A 13757-nucleotide genomic window follows, 5' to 3' on the forward strand; every position below is an offset into this window, starting at 1 on the left:
CCACCACAGGTAGCCTATTGTATACGTTTTTTTGCCAGGTGGATAACATTTCTTCACATCCATCTACGAGAAAGAGAGGGGAGGCGTTGTTTGTGTGTGAATGTCTATGTATGTGGTTCTGTGTGGAGCAGATGAAGTAGCAAGCGGATGCAAAACGAGAGAGAAGAGAACAGGGGGATAGATGCGTATGAGGTAAATGACTCATAAGGACATGGTTTCCATGAGTGAGGTACGACTGAATGAACAAGAGAACACAGATGTGTGAAAGAGGGAAGATGAAAGGAAAAAGCGAATGGCTTGAATGGATGAGTGGGAGGGAAGGGAGAGGTAGAGATAACAAGTGAGAGAGTGGGAGGGAAGAAAAATGCAAGTCCGTCCTTGTATGTCTTCCTATCCTTTTATCGCTCTCCTGTTTTTCTCCAATTTAGGTTCAGTCTATTTTCGTCCCTCTTCAATTTTCACAAGAATGGAAGGGCAGGAAGGATAGAATGAGAGAGCATTAGAAGTATGAACCTCTTTCATAGAACTCAGCAGCGCTACAAGACCAAGTGGGTGCAAAGGGCCAGGAGATGGATGGTATTTGAGAATGAGGTTAATTTAATATCATTCTAGTTAATATATTAAAGGGTGCATCTGCCTTCCCAGAAGAGTGGAAGTTGTTATAACAGGAATGGGGGCCACTTCTCCATGTTAATGCCCACGATTTTGGAATGAGATGTTCGACAAGCAGGTTTCCACATACTTTTGGTCAGTGTATGTGTTGTGATAATTTTATTTTGCTCTATATCCTGTTAGTTCATATGCCTTGACACCGTGATATATAGGCCTAAGGCTGAGACAATAAGAATACCCAGTGGCAGAATAGATTCAACCACAGCTTTGTTTCATCACAAAACCGGAGAGCAACATCTGTCCGGTGAAGTCCACAAAACATTGCATGGAACAAACAGTTATATGACCTACAGCATGGTCATTTTCAGACTACTAAACCACTATTGATTCAGAACCACAGAGTTACCGCAAGCCGCAAAGATAACAGGCACTGTCTCCACTCTACCAGCAACATTTCAACTTCAACATCTAATCACCTCTGCTTAGTCTAATACAGTGTCAACTAAAAGATATCAAAAACAATTTAGTCCAATCAACATAAACTAAATATGATGTGGCTGTTCATGGTAGCATACTGATTTCTGTCTGTCTGTGTGTGTGTGTGTGTGTGTGTGTGTGTGTGTGTGTGTGTGTGTGAGAGAGAGAAATGCATGCACATTCAAGCCTGTTGCACAGTATGGGATGCTGATTGTTCCCCATAGTCAAGATTGTGTGACACAATGTACCTCAGAAGTGTCCCTGACTCACATCACACAATAGAGACCAGAGAATGGTGGAGTGGAAAGTCTGGCAAATGGGTTATTTACAGAAATACAGTGTCTAATTCCTCAGCAAGACAGACTTTAAAAAAAATAGAGATTTTAATTTGCATCCAAATGCATTGGCAACTATAAACACATAATGTCCATCACTTATATTAAATATACTAGCTAATGTACATTTTCTGATAAAATAAATAAATCAGAAAGTGATATAATATGAATGTACAGCATATATTATCAGTACACTGGTAATACACACTTTTCACTCCACTTTCAGACATATAAAAAATATATATTAAATAGATCAGACAAACACAGTATGCGAAGAGCACATATGCTGAAAGACAACCCATCATGATTTTCAAACCTAAATGCATCCTTTCAACAAAATAAGACCCTAGTCAACCAACATGTAAATCAGTGTATAAACAAACACTGCATCTTTATAGATAAAACCCAACAAAATTGTTGTGGTATGATACATTTGTGCGATGTGATCTTGTGTGCTCAAATATGCCTTCCTCACTATGAGTGAATTTAAATATGGCACTTTAAATTACCTCTCATGAGGTTACTTAACAATAAAATCAATTCAAAGTAATACATGTACAACTGAATCATCAGAAAACATTATTATACAATATTGGATTTGAAGTATCTGAAATATGGATAGGAGAATAGAACATTTTCACCTTTCTGAAGATACATTTTGCACATTCAGCTTTTACAGGAAAAGCTGCATCTTAAAATATGACAATATGCCATACAGAATGAAGTCAGTCATAGACTTATTTTAAAACGCAGGGTCACGCAAGCTTCCATCTGAAATTAAAGAAAACAACAGAGAAGTGTTAGTTAATTTAGTTCAGCAACCAGTATTATTCACACTGAATTCGTAGTCGTCTCATGCATCTTATACTGTAACATTGAAATATCTGATGAGACAATGAAAACAAATGTATGTGCCAGTAATATAGCCTGCTATCTTATATTAACATATGAGCATGACAAATATGGCCCCTTACCTTGGTGAAAACTTTGTGAATGCATGGTTGAGTGGGAGTTGATACAACTCAGGTTGTTACCCCAAGACGGGGTGAAAGAGGCATCTGCCTCAAACAGAGGTCCCATGTCACCCAGTTCCTCCAGAAAGGCCTGGGCATTGGGCAAACCAATGGTGGGGGCCGGATTGACCAAGGCAGAGGCACCCTCCTGGAAGGCTGTGAGAACAATGGCTGATGATGATAGTGAAGATAGAGGCTCCTCTGACACCTCCATATCCATCACCCTGATGACTGTCAAAGCTCCACCCACTGCCAAGCAGTTACACTGCGTTGACTGGACGCTACAGAAATGGTTGACACCGATTGAAGACTCACCCTCGATGAGGCTGGGGTTACACCTGCTCACTGGAGTGAGTGGTGAGCAAGGGGAGGAGGAGTTCAAAGAGGAGGAAGAGGAGCATGAAGAGCAGGACAAAGGGAACGATGAGAGCGCCTCAATTAGGCTCTCAAGTAACACACTCTCCTCATACAGAGAGATATCCTCTCTGCTACGGGGCGGGTTTAGCCCCCTCCAGGGCTGGCACTCACCTCCGCAAGGAGGAGAGGAACTCTGGGATGTGGCCTGAAGGCTGGGTGAAGTGAAAGTGGATGGGGTCACTCCGGGTAGAAGTGGGTCACAGCAAAATCCCTCAGCTAAAGAGCTAATATATTTAGCCAAGAGAGAAATTTCTTCATTCTCCCTCTCCTGCTCTCTGTCTATGGAGAGGAAGGAGCAGGGCGGGTGTGTGGGTGATGCCGATGGGGTAAGGAGGAGCTCATTCAGAGGGCCACAGAAGGGATTGTGGGAAACATCCACATACAAAGGCCCCATAATCTGTGGAAGGCTCATGATGGAGCATTCATCTCCCCCAAAACTACCAGTGGTGGGGGGCAGCTTTCTATGAGGCTCTGCTGGGAAAAACAGCTCAGGATGATCAGAGGAGAAGGCCTGGGAAAAGGCTGGTGCTCTGAGTGCTGAGGTAATAATTTCATGGGCCATTGGGCATGACACAGCTGCATTGATGTGAACTAAACTGAGTGGCAGTTGCTCCCCAAAAGGAAAACTGCCACTTTCAAGATGAGGGGTATACGGGGGAGTGCATGCAAGCTCCCCAATCTGTTGAGGGTGGGGCATAGTAAGAGGGGCAAGGGGCTCAGTGAGGGAGGAGGGGAGAGGATCTGAAATATTGGTTAGAGATTGAGAGGTTATTCTCGGAGGCAGAATATCAGACTCAGGATCAGTCAGTGAGGCAGGAGGATACACAGTGGTTGGCCCAAAAGAGAGATGGCTGGACTTTGGTTTCCACTGGTGTTGTCCTCTATGTGTCTGCGGGAAGTTCTCCTCATCCAGAGATGACAGGCTGGACCGAGGACCATAACCAACTGGCTGCATTGGCTCCTCACAAGCGCTCACACCAGACGTGGCATGGCTGAAGTCTAAAGAATGTGCAGACAGGCCACTGCTGCTGAAGACCTGGTCTGGACTAGACAGGCTCTGGCCAGAACCCAAATACCCAGGGAACTGGTTCTGCTCCAAACACAGCTGCTGGCGTATTGACCACGCCTCTGACTCACTGAGAGAGAGAAAGAGGAAAAGAGACTATCATTATTTGGATCTCACAGATATTGTATTGTATCCATTGTATTGTATCCATTGTATGGTATATATTGTATTGTATCCATTGTATGGTATATATTGTATTGTATCCATTGTATGGTATATATTGTATTGTATCCATTGTATTGTATCCATTGTATGGTATATATTGTATTGTATCCATTGTATTGTATCCATTGTATGGTATATATTGTATTGTATCCATTGTATGGTATATATTGTATTGTATCCATTGTATGGTATATATTGTATTGTATCCATTGTATTGTATCCATTGTATGGTATATATTGTATTGTATCCATTGTATTGTATCTATTGTATGGTATATATTGTATTGTATCCATTGTATGGTATATATTGTATTGTATCCATTGTATTGTATCCATTGTATGGTATATATTGTATTGTATCCATTGTATGGTATATATTGTATTGTATCCATTGTATGGTATATATTGTATTGTATCCATTGTATGGTATATATTGTACAATATATTTTGTATTGCATCTATTGTTAAAGGTTGGAGAGTACACAAATGGCATATGACAAGTGTAATTGTGGTACCTGATGATGTAGTTGTGGCAGCTGATGGGGTGTTCTCCATTGTTCAGCTGGAGGACCATATAGAGCCAGACCCAGGAGTGGTCTGCTGTTTCCACCTGCAACACCATCTCCACCTGCCCTCCTTCATTTACTGCAGAGACAGAAACATTCCCATGTTCACATCTGCTTACTTGTCTGTCTTCCTCATGTGTGTGTACCAGTGGAGGCTGCTGAGCGGAGGGCGGCTCATGATAATGTCCGGAACGGAGCGGATGGAACGGCATCGAACACAGGGAAACCATATGTTTGTTGTATTTGATACCATTCCACTGATTCCGCTCCAGCCATTACCACGAGCCCGTCCCTCCGCAATTAAGGTGCCACGACCTCCTGTGGTTTGTATTATTGGTTGTGTTGGAGTGTATGTTAAGTCGCTGTGGTGCTATAGTCTGGTTGGGTAGTTGTGTTATTGTGGCTGTACTCACATATGATATGGTGCTGTTCAGAGGCATGGGAGAGGTCCCTGGGATGAACCAGGCTGTACCAGGAGCGAGAGCGTAGAGATTCCACATCATAGCCCAGGTACACACTCACACTAGAGGGAAAGGGGATAACAGAGTTGATAACATACCCCATGTGCTCATGCCTATACACAATTCAAAGTGTTAGAATGAACCAGGCTAATTCTTACCTGTCCTGTGCGTCCCAAAGCCTCATGTCCCTGTTGTGTTGAGAGTGAAAACAAGCAAGCAGGAAGGCGTGCTCAGGGGGTGGGGTGAAGGGGGCACTCTTGGTGATTGTGAGGTTAGACGTTTTTGTCTTCAGAGGGGTACAGAAACACACCCATACTGGGTTGGAGGTCCAGTAATTAGAGACAGGGCAAGGTGGGGTGAGGCAGCGAGCTCTGACCAGCATCAACTGGTTCCCTGCACCTTGCCGCCGGATGAACTTTGTGGTATTGAAACGACATCGAAATAACCTGTCTAGAGGAGGATAAAAGACATGTGTAAATTGATGTAGATTGATGTGATCTGTTGTAATTATAAGAATGGGTAAACATTTGAGTAATAATGGAATGTCTACCTGTATCAGTAGTGTTCATTGGTAGACCTGCAATGTTGCTCCTCATGACATAGTGGTCCATAGGATTGATGATATCATACACACTGTCACTCTGGGCAACCAGGTCCACCTGAATGAGAAAAACAAGTTGAGTGATATTGAATGGGACTTTCACAGGCCTATGTACAAATAATTTCAGTGTATGGTTTGTCAAAGTAACAACAGCCACCAGTTTGTAGCTTAGGCTACTCACCATACAATGCCCAAGGTGGTCTGCGACGTTGTCTGATAGATACAGAAGTTTTCCGTCGCTTGTTAGGAGTAGCATGAAACCTGACAATTCGTGCATCAGCCCCGAGAGCTCGTGAAAAGACATGAAGTCCATGGTCTCGTCTTGAAGAGCGTCTGGTTTTGGCAGCGAAAACAAGAGGTCTAACGTTAGTTGTGAATATCGTCACGAACACAAAGAAGCACATAAGACATTCTAGTATTTTCATTTTATTCACTTGGGATCGTGTTCATACTAAAATATTATGCCTCAAATTGGTTGGAGTACAACGGAAAGCGCCGAACAGTTTCAACACTTCGGACAGCAAAAGACTTAAGTCCATTATGTAAAAAATAGAACATTAGCCAAATAATAAATTAATAGAGCAACTTCTGATTTACAGTGCATGATATGCGGCAGTAGTTGTCGACCATTCACGTTAAACTGAAGTGCACCTGGTGACAAAAAAACAAGAGCAAAAGCATGCTTTCCCTATTAGCCTAATCAAACTTAATGTGAAAATATTTCAAAGAACAAAAAGGTTGAACCTACCTTGAACGAAGAATACAGACTTTCTGGTGTACATGCAGGCAAGTGACATGATGTGTAGGTAGGAGAGTCGAGCTTTGTCAGTATCGGAGATGGGCAACAGTTCCTGTAGGTTCCGAATCTCTGCGTTGATTTGGTCCCTCCGAGACTTCGATGCTCCTTTTGTGGACCGATACATTGTCGCGTGCCTGTCTGAAACAGGTGTCTGCTCAGAGTTTGGAAGGTTTGTTGAGACGGGGTGTTGTTCTGCCTCTTCACTTCATCTTCATTAGAACGTTATAACGTGACATCTGAATTGTTAAAATGAGAATGACTCGTTTAATAGCTGCGTTTGAATTGTCAATTAATTGTAATTAGCCTCTGTCCGTTTCTATTATCCGGTTGCTCTCCCCGGGGGCAGACGGCTGTTAGGGTTACTGTCTATGTTGACTAGTTGTGTCGTGATAATAAAGTCCATGAACGAGGATATTCTTTATATAGGCTGATGGTGGGGTGGAGAGGTGGTTGAGCAACCATAAGTATGAATATAATTTGAAAGGAGATGGGGAGGGTTTGATTAGCATTGAGGACCGCATGCTCTCTTGTCTCTCTCTCTCTCTCGCTCTATCGGGTGTCATAGAAAGCATCCATCTGTATGTTTCAGCATGTTTTTATGCATGTACTTAACCTAACAGCCTGCGTGCACTGTATGTGTACTGTGGGTGAGTGAGTGAGTGTTGACAAAAGCACATTGTTATTTCCAGGTGAACTAAGCAAACGCCTACACACTCCTCCCTTCTCTCTCTGGCGAGATTTCAGCCTTGTACATGTTCCTTGCTTTATTCTTGCCTTGGTTGTTCAGTTTATTTTTAGAAAATGGATTTGAATAGAATGTTTTGATTGAAATGATACTCGATTTCTTTTTAGCTCCCTCACTTTTCATACTGAGGTCGAGGTCAGCCCAAATTACAGCTAAATTGCAAAGGGTCAAGATGATATTTGTTCATCGAGTTGGAGTTTACAGCATATTCGAGTGAAGATAATATATATCAGGTGTTGAAGTAAAACAGTATGCTCTGTTTAGAAATGCAGTATACTGTTTAACTACAACCACCAATAAGACTACAGCCACACACACTTTTTCTTTACTGATGTACAACACGGCCGACTCAACACCGAAGTGTACTGTACTGTGTTGAGTCATGTACTGTGCCTCTGACCGACTGGATTCTCCTGAAATGATAAAAACATGAATAATTAGATAACTTCAGACATATTGAGATTTTCTTGGCTTCCGTTTGGTCCATTGTTTGACACCCTGAGTTCCCTGTGGAAGTTGATGTTTTCAATATGGTTGGTGTGGCCATCTGTTGAAACCACACTGGTGTTGAGATATGGTACATATATTACTCACTGAGGGGCTTTTTGATTCACCCAACTCTTGAATTGCTATTTTGTTTGCTATTTTGTATATAGAGACATTTCCACATGTTATTGCATCTGTAGATGTTTTGGCAAGTTTTTATTTCTTTAACTCAGCATTTATTTCCATCTCTTTCTGTATTAATTCATTCATCAAGCACACGGTACTTGTCACTTGCTTGTCTCCATCTATGTGCCCATGGCAACAACACTGTGGTTACTTAGTAACCACATTGGTCCACAAATAGAGATGTAAGGAAATTAATGATTCTCAGACACCATTTAAGCCGTTAGGTGATAACCAGACTTTATTATTTAGAGGCGGATCACAGATAGAAGTATGTTGTCAGAGATGTAAAATGCGATTTTTGAAAATCGAACGCAATTTAATGTAGAGCGATATGATTACATGGACCACTGTCATCTCTTCGTCATAAGATCAGTTTAAGAGCACAGTGTGATCTTTCCAGTATAGAGGAATGCTATAAAAGGGTTTTGTCAGGTAAAGATGGCACATTTGTCTCTAGTCATAATGTGATTACATTTTCTCTAATGATATTACATGTTTTATGTACAAGCTAAATGAAAATAAACATACAATCAGTTTTTCACTCGTACACAACGTCCTACACATTTTACATGTGAATAGAAAGATTATTCATATTTGCTTTCATGCATTTGTTAAGTTATGTCAAAGCCCTTCTCTTAATGGAATGATGATTAGTAGGGACTCATGAGAGGTGGAGAGAAAATTACTCTCCACCTGACCCAGCTCAATTTCCTCCTCTCTGGACAGGGAATATAAATAAAAAAAAATTATTCACAGGAATAAATAAGCCTAGAAACTGTTTCATGTCGCATATGTTAATAAAAGACATTGGCGGTGAATCTACAGTATATCACTGGAATATGTTGTTAGGATTTAGCCATTTATTGTAAATATGTTGTTATTATTATGCTCCATATACAAATGAGTCAATGTTCAGGGTCAACAAGATTAATAATAACCTTTTTAAGTGCTTTCTGGTAGGCTAATTCATGTTCAGACTAAATCTTAATGTACATTGACTCTCCCCCTACCTCAGACTGAGTCTGCTGTGTGACCCCTGTCACCCATGGCATGGCACCCTGTGATGAAATCCTACCAATCCCAGGTGTGCCCTGACAACATGACCCCCTGTACTACTCACCACCCACACCCATCTGCTTCTCCTGCCCACCTACATACCGTCTGTGCCTGGACTCCCTGTCTCTCAGCTCCTACACTGGCGATGCCACAGAGGAATGCCCAACACTCTGGCACACACACATTATCTCACATACGCATTCTCATATTCTTATCTTTTATAATGTCTTATTGTTGTTGCATTGTCGAGAAAGAATCTGCAAGTAACCATTTTGGTTGGACGGGTGTATACCATATGTATCCTATACACACAACAAATGAAACTTGAAACACAAAAAAAACATTTGCTGCGCATTCTTACGTAAGGTTTGAGTGAACTAGGATTTCTTCTGAAATACTCAAACTATTCATTTTTTACTCAAGGGAATCAGATTTAGCTTTCTATGTTTGTGCCACTATCTGGGTGGCAGGTAGCCTAGCATTTAAGAGTGTTGGACAAGTAACTAAAAGGTCCCAAAGCAGACTAAGTGAAAAATCTATTTTTGCCCTTGAGCAAGGCACTTAACCCTTGTCACTGGATAAGGCTATCAGCTAAATGTACATTTATGTGGCGACATACTGCTATTTCAGTCCAATGCCGTGTGTGTGTGTGGGGCAAAGCTGGAAAAAAAAAACTGTTTGTGTGAAAAATAGCCTGATCAAGCGAGAAAAACATCCATTTGTCAAAATAATTATTTAGGTAACAGATAAGAACTGTGAATTATGTCTTAGGTAAGGGTCAATTCTACAGCGGAGGAGTCACATAAATCCTGTTTATACTTTCCGTTAACATGTGTCCATCGTCCTGATCTTGTCTGTTTACACTTATAAGATCTGATCACAATCAGATCACGATGCAACTTTTAATCGGCTACATTTGTCCAAAAATGTGGGCACTATCAGAATGTGGATAAGATCAAGAAAAAGGCTGCATGTTAGAACCAGGTATGAACAGGGCTATAATGTCAACCACTTTTAGATTCATTTGGACCCTTACACAGCTACATGACTCACCAAGACGTCAGATCAACCATTTGGTTGATTTGTGACTGAATTGTTCATTTAAACCCAATTGTTCATTTTTGGTTGACATCTTGATTCAAATGAGACTAACGCCTGTGCATGTTGATGACCTCATGCAAATTCAACCAACTAGCCACATCGATGCAACATAATTACATTGATAAAGAAAGTTGAAATAACAAGGAGACTTTGTTGACTAAACCAATTGTTACCAACTTTTAAGTTAGGCTGTAGGCTATTCATTTAAAAGATGTTTAAATATGTAGCTAGGGTGACGTTTAAACCTGTTGTTAGGGTCATTTGGCAACTTAAAGTAAGATGCTAATCTATGTTAACTGCAGTGTAATTACCAGTGTCAATTGATTGGAAAGAGTGCATTTGCCTGCGTTTGTACTGAAAAGGAAATAAGCCAACGTGACAGAGTGAATGAAAGAGAGAAAAGATGGTCAGCAAGAGAACCCATTATTGGGCCTTAATTAAGCAGAAGAGGTAAGAGAAAGGTTAAGCGTGTGCATGAGCAGGGAGGTGGAAGAGGAACAGCAACTAAAAGGAATATCATTCATCCAAATGTTGGTTTCATCTCTTTTAATTTTAGTAACATGACAAAACAACCATAAGTTGTTAAAAAAAAAATACAGAATAGGAACAAGCAATGTTAATTCTTGACAGTTAAGAGTGAACTATCTGGAGAACAGTTAGGATGAGAGGAGAGCAGGAGAACGACCCTGATGGAGAGAAAAATAACATAGTGTGACATGGGCTGAAATGGTAGCTTTGAATGGATGTTTTTATCAGTTGCCTTGGTAACAAGATAATGGACCCTCTTGGCTAGTCTTTTGTGCAGCAAGAAACTATTGAAAATATGATCCACACTGCAGAGGCTAGATTCCAGTGTGTGCCAGTGTACCATGCGTGCGTGTGGCAGAGGAGGCTGGTGAACGGAGGACAACATATAGTAATGTCTGGCACGGAATAAATCGTTCAGTATTAAAACGTGTTTGGTATGTTCCATTTATTCCATCCCAACCATTACAAATGAGCCCGTCCTCCGATTTAAAGTGTCACCAGCCGCCACTGGTCTGCATGCGTGTGCATGAGCATGTGTGTTTGTGGTGACTCACAGAATAATAGAAGAAGGGTTTTACAACTTGCTTTGCCCCGGGCAGATTTCTTTAAGATGCATGTCTAGTAGTAATGTGTCTGAGAAATGTTCCCATCTCATACCCTTAACAGTTCTTCTCATCTCACATCTGTCTCCCACTCTCTTATTTCCGTTTCCTTCTCTTTGCTCCATCTGTCTCCTCAGATGGTCCTACAAAGACAGACAGTCGTAGGGCAGAGCTGGTCTGATAGATCATGAGGAGGTTGACAGACACCAGCTCCAGGTTGTACTCTTCGGGGCCGGTCACAGCACGGGCCTGGCCCATCATCACACTGATGTTGTTTGTTTCCTGGGAAAGGGTAGTGGGAGGTGTCGTGGTAAAAACTCAAACAGTAACAGTGACGCGCTCAATACGGAAACACAATGATGGTCAGATGATGCAGACTCTAAGCAACAGGACTGTTTTGCTCGTACAGACTGGAATAGGTTCCGGGACTCATCCGATGGCATTGAGGAGTTTACCACATCAGTGTGGGAACATCCACACTGAGTTAAAGAGCTGCCACTTACAAGAAGCATGACACTAACCCACGCTTATAAGAAATCCTGATACACCCTCCGTGAAACCATCCAACAGGCAAACCGTCAATACAGGACTACTATCCTGGCTCTGATGCTCGTCGGATATGGCAGGGCTTGCAAACTATCACAAATTAAAAAGGGAAACCCAGCAGCGAGCTGCCCAGTGACGCAAGCTTTCTAGATGAGCTAAATGCCATCTATACTCGCTTCAAAGCAAGCAACACTGAAACAGGTTAACATTCACAAGGCTGCAGGGACAGACAGACAGACAGACTACTAGGGCATGTACTCAGTGCATGCGATGACCAGCTGACAAGTGTCTTCAATGACATTTTCAACCTCTCCCTGACCCAGTCTGTAATACCTACATGTTTCAAGCAGACCACCATAGTACATATGCCCAAGAACGCCAAGGTAACCTGTCTAAATTACTATCGGCCCGTAGTACACACATCTGTTGCCATGAAATGCTTTGAAAGGATGATCATAGCTCACATCAACACCATCATCTCAGACAGCCTGGACCCACTCCAATTTGCATACCGCCCCAACAAATCCACAGATGACTCAATCTAAAGGCCTCGAAAGACTCCACAGGCAGGGTGGCCACTGACCGGCTGGAGGGTTCAGGGGCGGTGATGACAGAGGCAGAGCGTGGGAGACACAGGTAGCCGCTATAGTGGTTAAAACACTTCATCTCCCACCGGCAGCCTTCTGGTCTCACACATTGATATGCGAAAGATAAATGAGACAGAAGACAAGTGAAAAAGCCAGTACAGTGTGACACCATCAGATCATATGCACAGTGACAGAACTTTTTCATGCACACCACTCGCTGTAACATTACAACAACAATAAACCACCCACCTTTACAGTGCTGACTCTGAACAGCCCACTCATAACCATCTGTGCACTCCTTGGAGAGAGAGAGAGAGAGAGAGAGAGAGAGAGGTTGCAGTGTTGACTGTATGCTTTCTCTGAAGTAAAGTGTGTCAATGCTAAAGTGCCATAGCCTGCATGCACATAATAATACAAGAGGGACTCCGGTATATCTGGAATGACTGGGCATTGTTATCGTGAGAGGGGCAGGAGCTGGCTTACAGAAGGGATAGTGATAAAAACAAGCAAGGAAAAAGTAATGAGAAGGAAGAGAAGTGAAGATTGACGTTTCTTACCGTGAGGCCGTCTTACCGTGATGCCTTCTGGAGGTGACTGAGACGTTGTATGGTGGAGGAGACAAACTCACACACATAACAAATGTTCCTTGCACACTCACTCCTACACACAAGCAAACAAACAGAGAACAGGTAGCAGACACGCAAACAAATGCTGCACTCGATCACAATAACACACAAACCCCTCTGTCAGTCGTACATAAATGTACAGGCAAACCCCAACAACACGGAGGAAGCGGAGTGCTATTCTAGAATCTGTGAGAGACAAAAAGAGAGAGAGAAGTCAAGGCTGCCGACCCAGACGGCATCCCTCGCAGCGTGTTTACGGGCATATTCAATCTCTCCCTATCTCAGTCTGCTGTCCCCACATGCTTCAAGATGGCCCCCATTGTTCCTGTACCCAAGAAGGCAAAGGTAACTGAACTTAATGACTATCGCCCCGTAACACTCACCTCTGTCATCATGAAGTGCTTTGAGAGTCTAGTCAAGGATCAGATCACCTCTACCTTACCTACCACCTTAGACCCACTTCAATTTGCTTACCGCCCCAATAGATCCACAGACGATGCAATCACCATCACTCTGCACACTCTATCCCATTTGGACAAGAGGAATACCTCTTGTAAGAATGCTGTTTATTAACAATAGCTCAGCATTCAACACCATAGTACCCTCCAAGCTCATCATTAAGCTTGAGCCCAGGGTCTGAACCCTGCACTGTGCAACTGGGTCCTGGACTTACTGACGGGCCGCCCCAAGGTGGTGAAGGTAGGAAACATCACCTCCACTCTGCTGATCCTCAACACTGCACCACCTTCAACCGCAAGGCTCTCCAGAGGGTGGTGTGGTCT

General features: G+C 42.5%; 1 protein-coding gene and 1 long non-coding RNA gene across 2 annotated transcripts; both read right to left on the minus strand.

The window, feature by feature from the left end:
- Positions 1 to 804: 804 nt before the first annotated feature.
- Positions 805 to 6932, minus strand: LOC118390750 (neuronal PAS domain-containing protein 4A-like). Its single transcript, XM_035781468.2, has 8 exons — positions 6462 to 6932; positions 5895 to 6046; positions 5663 to 5771; positions 5271 to 5562; positions 5065 to 5174; positions 4601 to 4730; positions 2399 to 3990; positions 805 to 2195 (listed from the first exon to the last, which is right to left on the minus strand). Exons 1-8 carry the CDS (start codon positions 6634 to 6636, stop codon positions 2167 to 2169), a joined length of 2589 nt encoding a protein of 862 aa, XP_035637361.1. The 5' UTR covers positions 6637 to 6932; the 3' UTR covers positions 805 to 2166.
- A 4963-nt stretch (positions 6933 to 11895) lies between these two features.
- On the minus strand, positions 11896 to 13444 carry LOC118390752 (uncharacterized). Its single transcript, XR_004826989.2, has 3 exons — positions 12907 to 13444; positions 12599 to 12647; positions 11896 to 12445 (listed from the first exon to the last, which is right to left on the minus strand). It is a non-coding gene; the product is annotated as an uncharacterized LOC118390752 (long non-coding RNA).
- Positions 13445 to 13757: the final 313 nt, after the last annotated feature.

This window comes from Oncorhynchus keta, chromosome 11 (genome assembly GCF_023373465.1).
Source record: "Oncorhynchus keta strain PuntledgeMale-10-30-2019 chromosome 11, Oket_V2, whole genome shotgun sequence".
Classification (NCBI taxonomy): Eukaryota; Metazoa; Chordata; class Actinopteri; order Salmoniformes; family Salmonidae; genus Oncorhynchus; species Oncorhynchus keta.

What these genes read in the sequence shown, in the direction of transcription:
- LOC118390750 (XM_035781468.2), bottom strand. Translation starts at nt 6,636, where the DNA reads ATGTATCGGTCCACAAAAGGAGCATCGAAGTCTCGGAGGGACCAAATC. An exon ending in ACCACCTTGGGCATTGTATG is followed by an intron (nt 5,772 to 5,894) that starts GTGAGTAGCCTA and finishes TTTCTCATTCAG; the next exon opens with GTGGACCTGGTTGCCCAGAG. An exon ending in TTCACAAAGTTTTCACCAAG is followed by an intron (nt 2,196 to 2,398) that starts GTAAGGGGCCAT and finishes CTTTAATTTCAG; the next exon opens with ATGGAAGCTTGCGTGACCCT.